This window comes from Sorex araneus, chromosome X (assembly GCF_027595985.1).
Source record: "Sorex araneus isolate mSorAra2 chromosome X, mSorAra2.pri, whole genome shotgun sequence".
NCBI lineage: Eukaryota > Metazoa > Chordata > Mammalia > Eulipotyphla > Soricidae > Sorex > Sorex araneus.
The window spans coordinates 316004217-316025326 of NC_073313.1; the positions used below are offsets into that span (position 1 = coordinate 316004217).

The window sequence follows — 21110 nt, forward strand, 5'->3', positions numbered from 1 at the left end:
CTGTGTCTCTGTTGGTATGGGTCTTTGTGTCTGTGTGTGTGTGTGGTGGTGTGTCTGTATCTAAGTCTGAGTATACATGTGTGTACAGACTAAGTGTGACTACGTGTGTACTAAGTGTGTTCGTCTTTGTGTGTCTGTGTGTATGTTTTTGTGTGCATCTCTCTGTGTGTACGCATGCATATATTCAAAGGTAAGAACAACATCACTCTTAATAGAATGGGATGAGCCTGTGAACCTGTTTCCTGAAAAGCCCTAAAATGACAATCATGACACTGATACGGGCTGAGCTGTCACTCTCGACTCCCCAGCTCTCCAGGGCATCAGAGAGGCCAGGCTACAAAGGTCACACTAGTGAGTGCCACACATTCTCACGGTGTTTCTAGGCAGCCCTTGTCCTCCACGAGGCTGCACCTGTGGGAATCCCACTTCACTCATTCTCAGAGAGCTTCCATTTCTCTTGGCCCCTTCATTCCTGTCTCCCCACCTAGGCCCTGCAACGTGCTCCCTGCTGGACTTCTAATGCTGCAAGAGCATCCTCTGGGGGATAGGACCTACTGGCTCTCCAGAGACCCTATCTCAACCGTGTCTCTAAACCGGGTGTCCAGCACCGAGACATGGTACAGGCATGAGGCAGGTGTCTTGCACATGGCCCACCCAATTCAAATCCCAGCACCACAAACAGTGCACCTCCAGGGGTCACTCCTAAGACAGAGCCAGGAATAGTTCCTGAGTACTGAGACGTGAGGCCCCCTCCCCACAAAACATTAAAATATTGGTATTCCAGTAGATGAATGGGATAAATGCTGAAACCAACCAATCTCAACTCACAACTGCAAGCTATAATGCCGAAAAGTAGAAAGAGAGTATGGGGAATATTGCCTGCCATGGAGACAGTGGGAGGGTGGGAAAGGCGGGGGTAATACCAGGGATATTGGTGGTGGGGAATGTGCACTGGTGGAGGGATGAGTGTTTGATCGTTGTGTGACTGTAACTCAGACATGAAAGCTTGTAACTATATCTCATGGTGAATCAATAAAATTTTTTAAAAATCTCGACTCACAGAAACATTAACACAGCAGGCTTAACTTGTAACAACAGCTTAGTAAATGCTCAGGCAAGGAGTTAATGTCCCCATAGTGAGAAACAACAATTTTCACAAAATTTCCTCCACAGAAAGCTTGTTTGATCATTCCATTAGTTACTTAGGGGTAACAAGAAATATAAAATAAATTATTGTAGGCCTGCTATAGGGGCGGGCTTGAGAGGTGGTTGGGAAAATGAAGACAATGGTGGAGGGAAGGAGACAGTGGTGGTGGGATTGGTGTTGGAATATTGAATACCTGTAACAAACCATCATGAACAATTTTGTAAACCCTCGTGTTTAAATAAAATCGGGGGAAAGTAAATAAATAAATAATGTTGGTATTCCTGAGGTCAGTGGCTGCTTTGGCTGCTTTTCTCAGTAAGATCCCACAAATCTCCATTAACTATTAATTCACAGACTTAATTATCCTTGTGTTTAGTGTCTGTGTAGTGGGGGCAGGGGAGCTGGAGCAATAGAATAGTGGGTAGGGCGCTTGCCTTGCATGCAGCCGACCTGGGTTTGATTCCTCCGCCCCTCTTGGAGAGCCCAACAAGCTACCAAGAGTATCTAGCCTGCACGGTAAAACCTGGCAAGCTCCCCATGGTGTATTCGATATGCCAAAACCAGTAACAAGTTTCACAATGGAGACGTTACTGGTGCCTGCTCGAGCAAATGGATGAGCAACAGGATTACAGTGACAGTGACAGTAGTAAGGAGAGTGGATGGATGGATGAATGGATGAGTGACTGATGAACATATAGATGTAAGGGTGGATGGAGGAATTGGAATACATAGATGGGATGAAGGAGGGAAAAGAGGGGGAAGTAGCGGGGAGATAGGAGGGAACAAAGGAAGGAGGGGAAGGAAGAAGCAGAAGGGATGACTCTTCTTGGAGAGGGGGAAGAGAAGGAGGGAAAGAAAGAAATAGAGAAGGAAGGGAAGGGAATGAGAAAAAAAAGGGAAAGAAGCCTCAGTCTCCCCTTGCCAGATGCTGCCAGCAGCTCCATTTTAGCTGTTTCATTCCACATTTTAAACATTCCTGCAAATCCTGGACTCTTTCTGAGAATGGAAAGTAAACAATTTCCCAAGATCATAGATTCTACCCCAGACATTCTGTCTTGGGAAAAACCTAGGAAAATGGTCAAATAGATAACCTAAAAGCACCTAAACTAGTCAGACCACTCTATGAAATCCTCATATTCTCTGCAACATTTTTGTCATTGACAAGTAATACAATGACCCAGTTTTCTATTTTAAAAATACCACAAATGAGCTAAATTTTGTATTCGACTAAGTTCTTGCTCAGCTGGGAGTTTCTTTTTCTTCTGCTTTTCAATAACCTTTTCTGTCACTGTCACTGTCATCCCATTGCTCATCGATTTGCTCGAGTGGGCACCAGTAACATCTCCATTGTGAAACTTGCTGTTACTGGTTTTTGGCATATCGAATACACCACGGGTAGCTTGCCAGGCTCTGCTGTGTGGGCTAATTCTGAGCCCGAGCATCTTTATTACTCAATGTTTTCATTCTTGAAAATACTGAAGAACTGGGAGCCATGGAGGAACACAGAGACCTGCTATCATCACTCCTGCATCAGGAGGAAAGGAAAGAGGAAGAAAAAGGAAAGGGAGGTAAGGAAGAAGAGAAAGGGGAAAGAAAGAAAGAAAGAAAGAAAGAAAGAAAGAAAGAAAGAAAGAAAGAAAGAAAGAAAGAAAGAAAGAAAGAAAGAAAGAAAGAAAGAAAGAAAGAAAGAAAGAAAGAGAGAGAAAGAGAGAGAGAGAGAAAAGGAGAGTAAGATACTTCCATGACATTTAGTGCCATAATAGACTGAGACTAAGTAAAAACACATGATCTCTACCCACTATGTGTCCTTTTAATAACTATTCGTGACAGTAAGAAGTGAGTATAATATATATCCAGAAGGAAAAGTGCTTGCCTCTTAGAAAGAATATAAATAGGCAAAAGGTAAAATAATGGCTCAGTTGCTACAGAAATCCAGGGCACTCATTTCAAGGGTGTAAGTGAGTTTCCAATATCAAACACCTGGCTGGTGGCCATGGGGCAGGGAGCATGTCATGCTTGGACACTCGCTGCCCAGCTTCAGCCCCATGAGTCACTGAAGCTCAGGGGTGTGGTGCCACCCAAAAAAGAGCCCATCACAGTGGGAACACACTGCCTTGCTCTGCTCTGTGATCCCCAGCACGGGGCAGCCCAGAACTGCCCTGCCGCATCCTTCAGAGAGTCAAGGCCATCTCAAGGCTGGGGAAGGCTCGTCTCACAAGCAGCTGACCCCAGATCAACCCCAGCGCCACATAAGTCCCCTGAGCCCTGCCAGGAGTGAACCCTCAACACCACAAAGCGTGGCCCAAAAACTAAAATAATTTTAAATTTTAAAAAATAAGAATTTTTTAAATGGCTATATCAGATTCAAGAGAATCAGACATTACCCATCTCTTTTTTTTTTTTCTTTTTTGGCTTTTAGCCCATACCCGATGGTGTTACTCAGGGATTACTCCTGGCTCTGTACTCAGAATTACTACTCCTGGTAATAATTCAGGAGACCATGTGGGATGCTGGGGATTGAACTCAAACTCAAGTTGACACAGCTGCAAGGCAAGTGCCTACCCACTGTTCTGGCCCACCACACCTCCTCCTCTTTGTTGACATAATTCTCCATGAACCCCTATAGTTGAGTCTTGGGAAGTCATTCAAGCACATAACATCCCCCCACAAGCCCCATTAATATTCTATTGAAAAAAAAAGCAGCCCACCTGAAGCCAGCCTTTTCCCTTTATTTAAAAAAAATTTTATTGAATCACTGTGCGATAGTTACAAGCTTTCATGTTTGGGTTACAATCACACAATGATCAAGCACCCATCCCTCCACCAGTGCACATTCCCCACCACCAATATCCCCAGTACACCCCCCTTTCCCACCCTCCCCCTGCCTCCATGGCAGACAATACTCCCCATACTCTCTCTCTCTACTCTTGGGCATTATGGATAGTAACAGACACTGAGAGGTCATCATGTCTGGTCCATTATCTATTTTCAACACACATCTCCCATCCCGACTGATTCCTCCAGCCATCATTTTCTTAGTGATCCCTTCTCTATTCCATCTGCCTTCTCCCCTCCGCTCATGATAGCTTCTTCCCTTTGCTCATCCTGAGTTCTAGGAGTTAGGGAAAGGCTGTTTAACCACCTTACCTGCTGCAACCTCAAGCTCTCCCCTCTTATCTCAAGCCCGTGTGAACTTCACTAATGCCCAGGACCAAAGCCCACCACACACCTAGGACTGACCTTCACCACAGCCAAAGTTAGACCCAGCCTCGCTCTCCTCTGTCCTTGGCTCAAAGCAGCCACCCCCAGTGAGATGAGGCTGGATTCTACACCCCACCAACAGCCTCCCAACCTTGACTGCTGTTTTCAGCATCAGTAAGCCTAAGCTGAATTATGTAGACCGCCCTTGTCATCAATGACAACAGCAACTGCAGGCCCTGAGCCTGACAGGGGGTGTCACCATGGGACTCCTCCTCATCCAGACTTGGGGACCAGGCCCTTTCTCACTGCAGGGGCCACCTCAGAGCCCTGGCTTCTGTCCCACTTCCAGTGCCCTCTACCCAAAACCTCATCCCCTGTTCCACAGGTTCTTCTGCTGCCACCCCGCTGGGGGTAACCTCATCAGAGGACTTCCCTGGGCATACAGCAAAGGGCCCCATAGGAGGTAAGACAAACAAAGACTGACATTTCTCCTAGCCAAAACCAGGTGAGCCAGGATGCTTTCAGGGTTAACATATGGTGGAAGACAGAGCTGGAGTTGCAGTACAGTGGATAAGTCACTTGCTTTGCATGTGGCTGATCAGAGTTTAACAGTTCCATCCCTGGCACCTCAGATGGTCCCCTGAGCCTGCCAAGACTGATCCCCGAGCACAGAACCAGGAGTAAGCCATGAGCATCACTGAATGTGACCCAAAACCAAACAAACAAATATGGTGGAAGGGGTTAAAGATGCTGGAACAGCACTTGCCTTGCACATTGCTGATCCTAGTTCAATTCCCAGCACTGCGTAGGGTCCCCTAAGAACCACTAGGAGTGATCTCCAAGCACAGAGTCCGGAGTAAGCTCTGAGCCCCGCAGACCCAAAAAACAAAACAATCAAGTCAAATTTAAAAATCATGGAGAGGTAAGGCCAGGATTTCTTTTCACTCAGATAAACGTGATTTGCCCCACAGATAGATACTCTCTAGCTGCCCACCAGGAGGCAAAGATCCTCTCAACTATGCCACATTCTTAAACAAAATCCCCAAGGCCCTCCCTAGAGACAGCCCAGGGGGTCATGACTCACTCTCACCCAGTGGCCCTGGAAGCTCTCCATGCCCTCCCCCACCAGCAACCCTTCCTTTGCAACTGCAAAACCTGCAGCTGACAAGAAGGGTCAGGCGTTGGGCAGGACAAAGAGAGAGGAAGAGAGCAGGTTGTCCTGGTCAGAGGGGGCCCCAGAGCTTCAAGGATGAGCAGCATCCCCCGACCCCGGGGGACCTTAAGAGCGGCTGAGCTGAGCATCTGAGCTGGGGGCTTAGAGCACGTCCACACTTCCTGCTGCTAGGGGCCTTGTCTGCGTCTGATTCATTCCTCACTGTGCCTGCCAGCTCCCCCATGCTCTGTGTGGACTCCGTGCAGTCCCCTGCAGGCGGCTGACACAGGGCTGGGCATAGGGCTGCTTGTAGCTTCAGGGATAGGGGGGGAGACAGAAAGGGCCTGGCATCTGGACAGCTGGTGATCAACTTGGAAGGTGGGGGCAGAGGGAACAGACGAGGGCTGGGCGTGTGTGTGCTGGCCCACAGCCCACACTGAGCTCCGAACCGCCTGGAACAGTGACAGCCCCAAAGAAAGCGGGTGTCTTGCTAGGGAGCACAACAGCCAGTGGGCTACCCGCAGGCCAGGGAAAGTGTGGCCCCCAAAGCAGCGGAGATGAGGACAGAGAGAAGGGGGTACAAGGTTCCTCAAGGTACTGGAGACAGAGAGCCTGGGCTTGGTTCCACGGACCTCGGAGGCTATGCTAGGGACCAGGTGCTGGGAAGGTTCTGGGAATGCAGATTTGTGACCCTTCCAGGCCGGACTTCTCCCAGAGCTGCCCCCCCACCCCACCAATCCAGGCTCAACCCCCATTCCCCCTAACCACCCAGAACTTGGTAGAAACGCAGATGCTCAAGGCCCATTCCAGAGCTGCAGAGTCAGAAGCTGGGTGTGGAATGGAGTTCCTGGGTGAGCCCTCTTTGTGAAGGTTCCGGGAGACTCTTCCGGGGGTGGCAGCGGGGGCACTGAAATGCTCCTTCCCTGCAAATCGGCCCCAGACAATGCTTGCCCTCTGCCATGTCACCCTGCTTCTCTTCCCAGTCTGCAACTCCGAGTCTCTCCTTCCGCTTCCCACCCCCGTCCCCACCTAGAGCTCAGTCTGCCCAGCAACTGCTCGGGCTCCCCCTCCAAGCTCACCGCCCACCCCCCCACCTCGCCCCAGCCCTGCCAAAAGTCTCCGTTTCCTTTCCCTTTTGTTCCTGCTAATCATTTAATTGGGCAAGGCATTTTGGACGCCAATGAGAGGTTGGCTTGTATGGCAAAGCCTTTGAGAGAAAATTGGAAAGTTCTGAGAAACGTTATGGAAATGAGAGATAAACCCGGAGAAAGAAGACATCTGGGCAAAGTTTAAAAGGAGCAGGCACGCTCTGCCTGGAGCGAATGTCAGCGTGGGGAGCCGTGGTGACAGTTTCCTAATGCATCGGGAACGTGCCTATGAGAAAAGGGATCCGTTTCTCCACTCATCAACATCAGCGAACAAGCGGGGCCAGCTCAGGTTTCAGCCGAGCAAACATCTGTCACGGGTCTGAGCCCTCACAGAGGAAGGGCTGGGAGGATGAGATCATCCTCTCCCCAGACGCTCGCTGGAGATGAGGTCACAGTGGCCAGGTTGCTGTCTGTCCCCGCCCCAGCCACAGCAGTGGCGAGTGGACCCGGTGAGGCTGACGCCCACCCCACTGAAGGGGCAGAGCTCTTCCTGGCCAGGGCAGCAGCCAGCAGGAGAGTCCTGCACTAGCTTGATGCAAGGGCTCTGCACAGCCCTCCGGGTTCCTGGGCACCTACAGGCGGCTTTTGTTTCCCTGGGATGGCCTCTTCCTCCTAGGCAGGCCTCTGATCTCTGCCTTAGCAGCAGCAGCAGCCACATGGGGTGGGGGAGGGGGAGTTTGGGGTGGGTAACAGCTCCTGAGCTTCTGCTCAGGGCCCAGTTGAACAACGCCCCTCATACCTTCCTGTGACCTTACACGAAGAAGCAGGGGCTCAGAGCACAGACCCGACCCCCAGCTCCTCCACCTCACCAAGAACCCCATATGCACTTCAAAGGCAAGGACTTGATCTAGCTAGGAGCCCCCTACCCCAGACCTTCCAGAGTCAGCAGAATCTGCTGACCCACCCCAGTGCCCCCTCCACATCATGTTCAGCAAGACAGAGAATTCGTTTCAAAGGCCACCCACGCTGTGTCCCCTTCCCGCCACCCCACCCCCACCAACTCCAGATCAAGTGACATTTAAAACCAAGTGTCTCTGACAGCCTGTGCAAGGCCCTTAGTTCCACCCCAGGTTCCTAACAGCCCCCAAGTACCGTCAGCAGGGGCCCTGAGGCCCCCAAGTACTGGCAGGCCCACATCACTGGGCTGGCCATCCCAGGGAACTTTCCAGTTGCCCCTAGTGAAATGAGATGAGCAAGCCTCTCCGGAAGCCGCCCGCTGCCCTGGCCTGACAAAGTGATGGTTTAAGTAACGGTAACAGTTACTGTGATCGTGTCAGCAGAATCCCAGCAGCAGCCTCAGAACGCTCTCGGGGCCTCGGGCAGAGGTGACCTCCCTCACTCACTGTTTCCCCACTCCCAGATGAAGGTGCAGGGTTTCTGCCTAGCCTTCACCCTGGCCCGCACACAGTCCCCTGTCTTCCTAGCATGCCAAATGCCGGGTGTTCTCCGGAAGCATCTGACTTTTCTCCCTCCTCTACAATGCAGTCCTAGGCTCAGACGGATCCCCTCCTTCTGCCTCTCCCTTGAGTCCTGAAACTGGATGAAACATTTCTCTTCTAGACTGGAAGGAGTAACCATTTTCCCCTGTGGCGTACCGACCTCCCGGGGCCCCTCCAGCCCTCGGCACCAAGCTCTCCCGGGCCACCTCCATTCAGAGATGCTTCAGCAAAACCAAGAGGTGCAAGCCTGTGACAGGTGGCTCACAGTCACCTTCCAAGAGCATGGGACACCAGGCCTAGGCAAGTGTAGAGGCAGCGCTGGACACTGAGTGGGGGTGTCTTTAGAGACCCAGCTATCCACTGCAGGGAAGGTGCTGACCACACAGGAGGTACTGACCCAGGGCAAGCAAGCACAGGGCAGGGAGACACACAAAGGGTTGGAGCAAATACTGCATGAGGGTGGCCCGTCCCATAGTCCCGAGCACCGGGATGGAAGCAGCCCCCAAAGTACTGCCCCAACAACAACAAAGCAAATGAGTAAAGGGTTCTCCTTTGCAGACAACTTCAAGCTGGTATCAGGCCTGGAGTCCAGCGGTTCACACTCCTTCGTGGTGAAAGAGCTGGATCAAGCCACAAGTGTACAATCACACACTTCATCATTTTTCTTCCAGCTTCAACAAACTCAGTGGAGCTCAAAATAAGCTTTTCCATCATGCAGAGACAAAGGCCCTAAGGAGGAGAGGGCCTTCCGGAACTCAGATCTCCTGGCAGCTCTTGCAGAACCAATATATTGAGACATTGGGGGGGGGGGGCGGGAGGTGCAGAAAGCAGAGACAGTATCTGGAGGTTGGACCCCAACCTGTGAGATGAGGTCACCCCAAACCACCTTGTGAATACCATCGTTTCCCCACGACCTGGCTAAGACACACAGCCTTGGTGCACATTGAGTCAGTTCTTCGCTGAATCTCCAGCAGACATGTTTATTCTGAATGACCTATTCTCGCTGGGTCATTTCTATGGCTCTGTTGCCATGGTGCCCATGTTCCTCGCCCCATCACCAGCAGTGGTGTCATCTGGGATGCAGATGGATAGGATGCCTTGGTGAGAAGGTGCAGAAATGTTCTCTGGGTCTGGCCAACCGGTACCCCCTAGCATCTCCCCAGGAACCCTGGTCACGGTACAGCAACCCTCGCTGCAGACTCAGCTCCAGGTATGGTTCGATGCCCCGCTCAGAACATATACATAGGGAATAAAGAGGGAACTTCATGCCACTACCTTCATGGAGCCCATGGCTTGGAAGGTCACAGCTAATCGTGTGGGGGTCAGCGCTGCCAGCATCGCATTGAATCTTACACTCGTGTTCTTAATCGGAGAATGGTACTGCCCATCTGGAGCCACAGAACCAAACCTGGAGTGGGGAGTGGTGGGGTTCACAAAAAAAAAGGAAAAAGAAAAAGGAAGCATGAAGTCAGACATCTCCTATCTATACACATCTGTAAGTCACATCTGTACACACCTGCAAGTCCCACAGCTTTCTGCATCCTGGAACCTCCCTCTGAGACAGCCGAGCGGGGCCAGGGAAAGGGTCTGCCCAGGAGATGTGTAGGAAGACTCAGCTCATTTCCACAACTCCCAAAAGGCGATGTAGCAGTGGCCCTGGTAAGAAATGCCTGGGGGTCGCCACTGGGACCCTATACTGGGGCTGGGCTCACAAGCCAGCCCTGTCTGAGCCATAGATCTCACATAACCCTAAAATCTCTCTACTGTGTCAAGGGCTTCCTTTTAGAACCTCATGACTACGAGACTCTTTATTGTTTTATAGTATGCAGTTTATTTGTATAAGCTTCTCCTTTTTTCTTTATTTTTGCTTATCACCCTTAGAGTTCTCAAAGCTTTCTAGATCCAGGTTCCAGGGAGAGATTGTTTCCCATTCATTTCAGAGAATTCTCAGGGACTGTTATCTTCAAATGTTTTGCCTGCCCTCACCAACCTCTCCTTCTTTTGGGACTCTACTGTTATGGATGTTAGTCTGTTAGATATTTCCATTTTGCCCCACAGCTCTTGGGCATTCTGTTTTCTTTCTCATCTTCTCTCACAATAATTTTCATTTCTTTATTTAAGATAAGAACTAAAGTACAGTGTTCAATCACTTCTATGATGCTCCTAGTGTTTTATAACCATGACTACCCTCTAGTTGGGATACATGCCATCGCCCTACAAAGAAGTCTCTTGCCACTAGCACTATTCCCCTACCTTCCAGTTCAGGAAACATTTACCTACTTTTTCTGTCTATTGATCTGTCTGTTCTAGACATGTAACATAAAATAGTATCACATCCAAATAGGACACTTTTGTGCCTGGCTTCTTTCACTAAGCGCATTGCTTTCAAAGTTTTTGGATGTTGTTGCATGCATTCACATTTTATTCCTTTGATATGCCAAATGAAAGTCTCTAGTGTGGATAAGCTACCTGTGCTTATCCATTCACCACTTGGCAGATATTTGGGTTGTTTCCATTCTTTTGGATATTATTAATAAGTATGCTCCAAGCATTTGTGCACAAATTTTTAGTGACATGTATTTTATTGCCTAGTGGACAATATGTGATGATACTAGGAATACTCGAGCCCGCTCGAGCCAATCGATGAACAACAGGATGACAGTGCTACAGTGCTACCTAGGAATAGAACTCCTAGATGGTATAAAAACTTTAAACTTTTAATGAACTTCCAAACTATTTTATAAGGGAACACCAAGTAAAGGGTGTTAGGAGGACCTGCTTGGGAAGGGAGAGGCATGCTGAAAGTAGACTATAGACCGAACACGATGGCCACTCAATACCTCTATTGCAAAACACAACACCAAAAAAGGAGAGAGAAAATAAAAGGGAATGGCCTGCCACAGAGGCGCATTGAGGTAGGAGGGGTGGGGTGGGGGTGGTGGGAGGGATACTGGGACCATCAGTGGTGGATAATGGGCACTGGTGGAGGGATGGGTACTCGACCATTGTATAACTAAAACACAAGCATGAAAATTTGTAGGTCTACAACTGTACCTCATGGTGATTCACTAATAAAAATTTTTTTAATTTGAAAAAAATTTTAAGTAAAGAACTTGCATACTCTTTTACCAACTGAGTAACACTGCTTTACAATCGCACCAGCAATGAACAATGGTACTAATTCCTCACATCCTCACCCACATTTGCTATTTCTAGTCTCTAGCTAAGTAAGCTCAATGTGGTGTTTCATTTGCAGCTTGGGCTGGAATTGCCATATCTTAGTGATGTAGCTGCAATTTTTTGCCATTTGTATATCTTCTTTAGAGAAATGTCTATTCAGAAGTTTCCCCATTTTTTTAATTTTTGGTCTTTTACTTTTGTTTTTCACTTTTAAACTGTGATGGTTTCTTTTATATTCTGGACATTAAATCCTTATGTTACTTATAAATGTGTTCTCCCATTATTTGGACTGTCTTTTCAGCATTTTCCATAGTCTTCTTCAAAGCACAAATATATATATATATTTCAATTTCAATGAGGTTTCAAACTGTTTTTCCCCTACATTTGCTGTGCTATTAGTGTTACATCAAACTATAAATCATTCTTACAGCAAGGTCATGCAGACTTAAACTTATGTTTTTCTTCTGTGAATTTTAGAGTTTCAGCTCTTAAATTTTGATTTGTCATTCATGAGGTTGATTCTTGTATAGAGTACAAAGTAGAGTAGAATTTTGTGCTTTTACCTTCAGATACTCAGTTGTCTCAGCACCTTTTGCTGAAAAGACCATTCTTTGTCTATTAAATTGTCTTGACACCCTTGATGTATTGGTGTCGGGGAAATATCTATGCACATCTATGGTTGCCTTCCCTCTTGCACAGGTCCCAAGAGAATGATGCTGATGAGTGGTGTGGAATATATAGGCACCTCTTGGGAGTGTTGGTGGTCCCAAGACTTGCTTCGACAGACACTGGCAGCTCCCACGGACTCTGAGGGTTTTTGCACCCACCAGAATAACAGCAAAGATGCTCTTATTTTTAAACAGGAAAAAAACAGCTTCCCAATTTACTAGTTATGCACAGGGAGGCAAAATAAGCAAACAGAACGTGATATATCTGAAGTTTGCTTCCCACATATTTTTCTTAAACTTTTGGCATCTATGACACTTATCTGTTGACAAGAACTTGCCAGAAATCTAAAGAAGAAAAGTGTGAAAAGTGACTTTAAGAAAGCAAGGAGGGGGCTGGAGTAATAGCACAGCAAGTAGGGCGTTTGCCTTGCATGCAGCCAACCCGGGTTCGATTCCCAGCATCCCATATGGTCTTCTGAGAACCACCAGGAGTAATTCCTGAGTGCATGAGCCAGGAGTAACCCCTGTGCATCGCCGGGTGTGACCCAAAAAGCAAAAAAAGGAGAGTAAGGAGCTGAGTGTGTGGGATCTGGTTGCCTGCTTGTCACAACTTAAAGATGTTTTGGATGTCCACTGGATACAAGAAACACTTCTGAGAAGGTGAATGGTAACTGGCACATCTTAGCCTTTGTAAAGGACTTTGTGAATCCCTGGAGAACCCACCCTAGAATGCAGCCGAAGAAACCACTTGCACCTCAGTGTTAACACACTTACTCTCATTGATGGGTGCTGGGAAATGACACTAAGAACCTCTGACACCACCTGTGCTCACAGCATTGGTTATTACAGCCCTGAAGCTGAAAAGTGGTTCTTTCTCACCCACAAAGGAGGCAGTAACACCATAACTGGCTTATAATAGAAAAAAATAATTAAACACCTTGAAGATCCTTTAATAACTTGGTTAATTAGATAAGTTACAGAACCTTATTTAATAGTCTCTTATGGAATAATTAAAAAGAAAATGCACGTGCAAAGTTGTATAGAAACACTGGACACATAATGCTAAACAGAAATTATAAGCTATAAAAAAACAAAATTTATAAGTGGCTCTCAGTAAAAATCAAACACATCTCTGTCTTTAGAGAGATAATCATGGAGGCCATAGAGATAGTAGAGGAATTAAAGCACATTCCTTGCATAAAACCGATGCTGGTTTGATCCCCAGATATGATCAGGACCCCTGAGCAGAGCCAGGAGTAACCCCTGAGCTTGGCTGGGCTTGGCTATAAACACACACCAAAAATAAATAAATAAATAGAAATATCATCATGAGAAACATCTAAGATTATTCATCAAAATGTAACCAAGCATATGTATGAGTAATAGTGTTTGCAGAATTAAGTTTCTGTCTTCTATATGCATCTCGACATTTCCAATGAGTTGCTCATAGACTCACAGAAGTGGCTGGCAGAAGGAGCTCGGACACACAGGCATGGGAACTCAGAAACGAGTCCAGGTTGGACAGCGGCGAGATGGCTGAGATTGCAGTGATAGCGCAGTGAGCTCACAGTAAGACAACTGTGAGGGTGCAACGAGATCACTGTGAGATGTGAGACTGCAGTGAGGTCGCTGTGCGACTGTACCGAGATTGCGGCGATGTTGCAGTGAGATCTGTAAGAGTGAGGTCACTGTGAGGTCGTTGTGAGTCTCTGTGAGATTGCAGTGAGGTAGCAGTGAGGTCACTGTGAGGTCGTTGTGAGTCTCTGTAAGATTGCAGTGAGGTAGCAGTGAGGTCACTGAGGTCGTTGTGAGTCTCTGTGAGATTGCAGTGAGGTAGCAGTGAGGTCACTGTGAGGTTGCTGCAGAGACTGCAGAGAGGTGCAGTGAGACTGCTGGGAGACCACTGTGAAGTGAATCCAAAATTGCAGTGAGATTGCCCTAAGATTGCTGCAAACGGAAAATCTGAGTGAAATATAAAACTACTCACTTATCCAGCAGATTCTCCCTTGGTATCCGCACCTTGTCAAATATTAAAATCCCATTATCCACACCATGCAAACCTGGAAAAAGCAGAAAAGAAATGAAGCTGCAACAGGTCAAAACTCAGCTTCCTGACTGCACTCATTTGTGGAATATAAAGCAACAGAATGGGAGACTAACACCCAAGGATAGTAGTGATAAGGACCAGGATTGCTTCACGGCTTGGAAGCCCGCCTCACATGCTGGGGGAAAAGGCTCAGATACAGAAGGGAACACCAAGTAAAGGATGCTTGGAGGGCCCGCTCGGGATGGGAGATGTGTACTGAAAGTAGACTATAGACCTAACATGATGGCCACTTAATACCTGTATTGTAAACCATAACACGCAAAAGGAGAGAGAGAAACAGAGAATAAAAGGGAATGCCTTGCCAAAGAGGTGGGGGATGGGGGGTGGGAGGGATATTGGGAACATTGGTGGTGGTGGAAAATGGGCACTGGTGGAGAGATGGGCACTTGACCATTGTATGACTGAAACGTAAGCACAAAAGTTTGTAAGTCTGTAACTGTAGCTCACGGTGATTAAATAAATAAATAAATAAATAAATAAAAATAAAAGTGATAGAAGAACATAATTTATCTGTGCGTCTCAAGAGTTCCTGAAGCCTTATTTTCACTTCATAGTAGGTGCTGGGTTTCTCCGAGATAATTAAAGAAAAGGCATGCACTCAAAAGATAGTTTAATTGTGAATAAAACTTGCATTGTAAACAAAGTAATACACAATATTCACATTCTAAACAATTTGAAAAAAATCACCTAAATAGTGAGTACATAAAAGAGAAAATAACTGTGTAGCATATTGTTCTTTCTTATTCAAAGACAGGACAGTGAAGCCATTTAAGACTTCCAGATTTATTTTCTTATTCTGCACACTGTCTGGCTTTCCACAATCCAGTCTGGTGGTTGCTGCTTCCCAAGGAAATGTTCGGGAGGGCAGGGGCCTTGGAGATAGGTCACCAGGACTTCTCTGCATTGTACATGCCCAAAGAGACTCCAGGTGAGAGGCCACAGCTGCCCAGGGGCCTCGGCTGGCTGTGAGACGTAGTCCACTGCAGCACGCAGCTCTGCCTCTGAGCCCCAAGTTTCCTTCGGCTGTGGTTTTAAAAGATCAACAGACCTCTACTTAATAACTACAAGGTAATAAAAACTAAAGTTAAAAACCAAAAAGGATCAGTGTTTCTCTAAAAGTGTTTCCTTACCGTAAGTTTAAAAAAAATCAATATTTGTGATGCCAGTCACTTTTAGTGCATTCAAAGGCATTCACAACGAGCTGCCATTCTCAAGCTGAATTGAAGGCAACAATACATGAAGGCAACACGTATTGCAAATACAGCCAACATACTCAAGCACATGCAGATGCATAGGAAACTAACCTCTGGATAAGCTGTAGTCTTGAAACGTATTTAAACTAATTCTAGCAACCAGATACCTTCACTTGTGTACCCTACAAATTCTAAATGTAGGTTTAATGCTGCATGCATCCCTATGCCCAGCCCAGTATTGCAAACTACATAAGAGCAATATATATATATATATATATATATATATATATATATATATATATATTGGTTTTTGGGTCACACCCAGTGATGCTCACGGGTTACTCCTGGCTCTGCACTCAGGAATTACTCCTGGCGATGCTTGGGGCACCATATGGAATGCCGGGGATTGAACCCGGGTCAGTCGCGTGCAAGACAAACACCCTACCTGCTGTACTATAGCTCCAGCACCCACAAAATTCATTTTAAAATTTAAATTCTTAATTAAAATTAAAATGTTTAATTTTTTTGTTTGTTTTTTGGGTCACACCTGGCAATGCACAGGGGTCATTCCTGGCTCTGCACTCAGGAATTACCCCTGGCGGTGCTCAGGGGACCATATGGGATGCTGAGAATCGAACCCAGGTCGGCCGGTTGCAAGGCAAATGCCCTTACCCATTGTGCTATCACTCCAACCCCTAATTTTTTTAAATTTAAAACTACACTTTATAAACTTTTTGTAGTAGGAAAAACGGCAAACTTATTTTGGGTAATTTTTCTACTATATCTAATTCCTAAGCTAGCAGCATACAATGTACTAAAAATGCTGAGATGTTCTGAACAACAACAACAAGAAAAAAAAAACCGATTTCAATCCATACTTTTCAAGTACCAGAAAAGAAGTAAGAAGAAATAGCTACTCTGTATTAGTTTGAATTCTTTGATCTGTAACTACTAGCTAACTGGAGAATCTATAAGGCTAACAAGATGAAATAAGACAACTGATAAGAAATTTCACCTGGCAGGTCCATGAAACAGTTTGGAAAAAAACTTTCTAAACTTATAAGATTAAATGTATAAATTTAGGTATTTTCAACAGCTATCTCCAATTCCCAGTCTTACTTTTTAACAAGTAAAAGTGGGAAGGAAAGGAAACACTAAAGGCAGGGTAAGTTTTTACCGACTTTACACTCTCTAGTCATCCATTTTCCCATCAAAAATTTAGGCTAAATTTATGGACCCAGTGCAAACAATGGTTTAGACGTCTATGTTAAAAAACATGAGAATAGAGTGAAAAAGATACTCTTCTTTCAAGTCAATACCCAAAGTTAGGAGAAAAAGCTATCTTTAAAAAATGGAAGACTTCTCAAAAGTATGAGTGGCAGAAAGGCTTTGCTTTGAAAATAAAAGGAAAACAGCTCTCTACTTGAAGACAGATATCAAATTCTATGGCCTCCCAAGTTCCTGTGAGTCATTTTAGAAAAAGGAGCCACCCGAGGAACACCACTGTTCCAAGGGCGTGAATGACCTTGAGTCAACCTTTCCTTAACTGGGTCTTTAAGTCTTGGGTTCAGGTCTACTTGTGTCTATGAACATCATTTTAGAATAGTTCGTTTGACATAAGCAAAGACAGAATACTACACTGAAAAATATATTTACATAAAATAGTGTGGGCAGATAGAAGTAGCAAAAAAAGCAGTCAAGCGAGAAATTTCATAAACCTAAGTTTCATGATGAATCAAGTAATTTGCATAAGCCACCAAGGACGCAAGTCTGCTTTTTACAAGAGAGTTGAAAATATTTCGGTGCAGTTCGTTCACCTGTTGCTCAGATGTGGCAAATCATATAGCCCCACTGTTCCCAGTTGTATAAAGAACTGATTGATAAAATCAGTGGCATCCTATGAAGGACTTAACAGTGGTAAACTGAGTCATTGCAGTAAAATAAAGCATCATCACAGAACAGTCATACATTAAATGAGACGCACAGATAAATTATCTGAAGTAATATAAAGTTCGAAAGAGGTCATATTTTAGTTGGGGTAGAGGAGAAGGGCTTTCTGATAGATAAAACTGCTGAGTTGTCAGCAATGGAAAACAAATTATCAAATGTTTCCTTATCAGCAGGTTTGACTTTGGGTGGGGGAAACTCCAAACAATAATAGTGAGTTTTTTGTTGAAATATTGAATATAATCAAAGTAAAGAGAAAGTAAAGTGAAATTTATCAGCTACACAGGCGGAGTAGGGAGCTGGGGGATTGAGGGGGTGAAGGGTAGGTATACTGTGATCTTGGTGGTAGAATATGTGCACTGGTGAAGGGATGGGTGTTCGAGCATTGTATAACTGAGACTTAGGCTTGAAAGCTTTGTAACTTTCCACATGGTGATTCAATAAAAAAAAATTGCTGAGTTGTATTATAGGTCTGTAGCACTACTGGCCAAAGAAGGGATCTGATTTTTAATTTTTTAAATATATATTTTTTACTAAATGCAATTATGTAAAGATTGCATTCTAATTTTGTGCTAAGAGCATGACATACTTTATCTTACAAAAATTCTATGACATAGATGCTACTAGGTTCAGTTTACAGATATAAAAATTACTATCAGAGCAGTAAGGACTTCTATAGTGCTTAGCGCGGAAGAGTAGAAAACAAGAAACACAGAAAGTAGTGATGCTAGCAGTCATATTTATGTGGAGTTCCTGGTGAGTCTCAAGTGTCATAAGTCTCAAATGTTAGCTTAATCTAATAGAATATGTACTGTATTCACTCTCATTGGCATTTTAGAATTGGTTCAATGTTTCCTTACCAAATGAGGCTTATTCTCCTTTTTTTCCTATATCAGGGCCCTTTATTTTAAATTCCCTCATTTAAGACCAAATTTAAGACCATGTTCAAGGCCACTCTCCACACGTTTGGATGAGCCTTATGCAAAGGAACCAGCAGAGGAACCCAGGTGTGCCCAATCCGGGGCTGAGATCTCCAAACCTGCTCGGATCAGGACTGGGCCTCTTCTGCCCAAATCTCCCATCTTCCAGTAGCTATGCAGTCACACCCAGAAACTGTCCCCAGCGCCGTGTAATCCCACCAACCGCCAATATCCAGAGACTATAAAACCAAGCTTCAGGGCTGGAGTGATAGTACAGTAGGTAGGACATTTGCCTTGCACACGGCCGATCTGGGTTCAATTCCCAGCATCCCATATGGTCCCCCGAGCACCGGCAGGAGTAATTCCTGAGTGCAGAGCCAGGAGTAACCCCTGTGTATCGCTGGGTGTGACCCAAGAAGCAAAAAAAAAAAAATAAAAATAAATAAAACCAAACTCCCAGAATGCGCAGCTGCAATGCAGCCACACATCTGATTACCTAGTTCTCCCTCTTAGAGAACCTGGCAAGCTACTGAGAGTTTACAGCCCACACGAGAGAGCCTGGTGAGCTCCCCGTGGTGTATTCATATGCCAATACAGTAACAATGATGGGTCTCATTCCCCTGACCCTGAAGAGCCTCTAATGCAGCACCACTGGGATGGACGAGTAAAGAGAGGCTGCTAAAATCTCAGGGCTAGGATGAATGGAGACATTACTGGGCCCGCTCAAGCAAATCATTGATCAACGGGATGACAATGTCAGTGACAGTGACAGAAGAACATTAAAAAAAAAAGCCCCCAGCTTCCTTCTCCTTTCTAGGCCTGGCTTTTGCCGATGCCTTCTATCTGGGGGATCCAGTGCAGATGCCTTTCATTGGTTTTCCTGAAGACTTGTGATTTCTAAAACTTGTGATCTCTAAAACTTAGTTGAAAATCTGGTGAGGGGAAACACCTTCCTTGCCCAAGCAGTTACTAGGACCATTAAAGGCAAAGCTCTGGGCAACTGGATACGCACAGAAAAGACAAAAAAAGCCAGCAACTCTCTCAATAACACTAAACTCAATTCCTCCTGCTGCTCCTGCTCAATGCAGGGCTGTCTTAGTGAAAGTAAATGCCTATAAGAAAAAGGGAAAAGGCCACAAAGACAGAGGGAGCCGGGGGCGGCGGGGGGTGGGGGGATTGGAATTAGGGCTGACCAACACACTGGAGAGTTCCCGAAATTTGCCAGACCCATTTTTCAAAAGTCACCTGACAGGGCTGGTGTCTACTTTCTCTTCATGTGATACTCCAGGAGATTTCATCTTCAGTTAGTCTTTATTTAGAACATCAGCCCTTGACAAGGACACTCTTGCACTTGAGAATTTACAAGGAAACCAGAGCAGACTTTCTGAAGCTGTCAGTGTTTTAAATATCTGGCACCACTTCACAGGAACAGGGTCCACCCCTCAGTGCTCAGCCACACTTGACATGTGAGGTGCTTTAAAGAGGCCAGAGCCAGCGAGGCCCTCAGTCACCCCTGGTCAGATATTTAAAGCACTCTCATGATGACTTGTAGCCACAGTGGCCAATAAATGCTCAGAAGCAAGGGTGACATTAGTCCATTTGTCCAAGGACCATCTTCTTTCCCTTCTCTTCTCCTAGTTTTTCTTTCTCCTCTTTCCTTCTGTACCACCTTTTTCTTTGACTTGCCTGGCCTTGGCTGGGATGACCAATGGAGACTGCTAGACAAGGTTGTTCTCACCCAATATTATCCCTCTACATTGTATGTTCCTCAAATTCCTCCATCTCAATCCTAATCCCCCATATCAGTGAATGTGACATTATTTGGAGACTGGACTTTTATAGAGGTCAAGCAAAACTGAGGTCAGTAGGGAGGACTCTACTCCATTATGATATTCTTATTAAAAGGGGATATCTGAACAGATTTGTGCATAAAGGGAGAAGACCGAGTGAACATGAAGACAGCTACATGCAAGCCGAAAAGAGAAGGTTGGACAGACAGCGCCCTGCCACACCTTACGTTGGCTCTAGCTCCAGTACCTGGTCTCTGGTACCACAACAGCTCCAGCTATTAGGCACAATACTAGATTGGTGGCTGAAGAGCAAGGACAACACATCACTACAATGCCCTCTGAGAGAGAGCCCACAAATCCAAGAAGGAGAAAGGAAGACAAATCACCCAGGGTAAAAAGCTGCCCCAAATCACTCAGGAGAAAAAAAGCTTCTGGGAATACAAGCAGCAGGGAGACTCTGAAACCAAAGCCTGTTCATCAAAGGCAACTGCAACATTCTCTACAGCTCTGCATAAAAGACTCTACCAGACTGCAGAATCAGTCTTGTTTGGGCTGTTTCAATGCCGCCACTGCTTAGAGGAGGCAGCATAGCTTCTTGTTGGGTGGGGTGGGGGGAGCAGCCAGAAGCACAAACGAGGGTAGCAGAGGCGTTACCTGCAGACTCACCTTCTTTGTGCAGCATATCAATCGCTGTCACTCCTGGGTACAAGTTCCCATTTTCATCCCGGACAGGAACAATGAAACAGTGTGGCCCTAAAGAAGGCGAAGTGATAGTTACTCCTTTTTAAGGTAGAAAGAAGATTTAAATGGGATTCATTTCCTGAAACAACACAAAATGATTCTGATCCTGAAACTTGCTCTGTTCTACAGCTGTACACTGCACCAAATAGTGTAGAATGTCAAAAGGCAATGAAAAATTTTATCACTGTGGATATTCAGGAGATAAGCTAGTATCAAACTTTCACAAGATTAAAATAAACACACCCATAACATGGGTTTTGAGTATAAAGTACTCATTGAAAATAGCAATAGTAAAGATATTTTCTCTAGGTTTCTGTGACCACGACAAACCTTGAGATTTTCCACGGATGATGAGCTGAGCAAAGACGGCTGCATAGTTCCCATACATTGCATTTCCTATGTACATCTTCTGGGCATTTTCACACGGCGTGTCAATTATGAACTCCTATACAGAAACAGCAGAGTGACATGGTGAT

The 21110-nt window shown here is 45.7% G+C and overlaps 1 protein-coding gene across 1 annotated transcript in view; it reads right to left on the reverse strand.

Annotated features, from left to right (window-relative positions):
* Positions 1-21110, reverse strand: part of ACOXL (acyl-CoA oxidase like) — a 355676-nt gene that overhangs the window by 276729 nt on the left and 57837 nt on the right. Inside the window, exons 6-9 of the mRNA XM_055123333.1 lie at positions 20965-21079; positions 20560-20646; positions 13924-13996; positions 9364-9496 (exon numbers count right to left, since the gene is read on the reverse strand). Of these exons, the coding sequence (XP_054979308.1) occupies positions 9364-9496; positions 13924-13996; positions 20560-20646; positions 20965-21079 (408 nt within the window). The remainder of the gene's footprint in view (positions 1-9363; positions 9497-13923; positions 13997-20559; positions 20647-20964; positions 21080-21110) is intronic.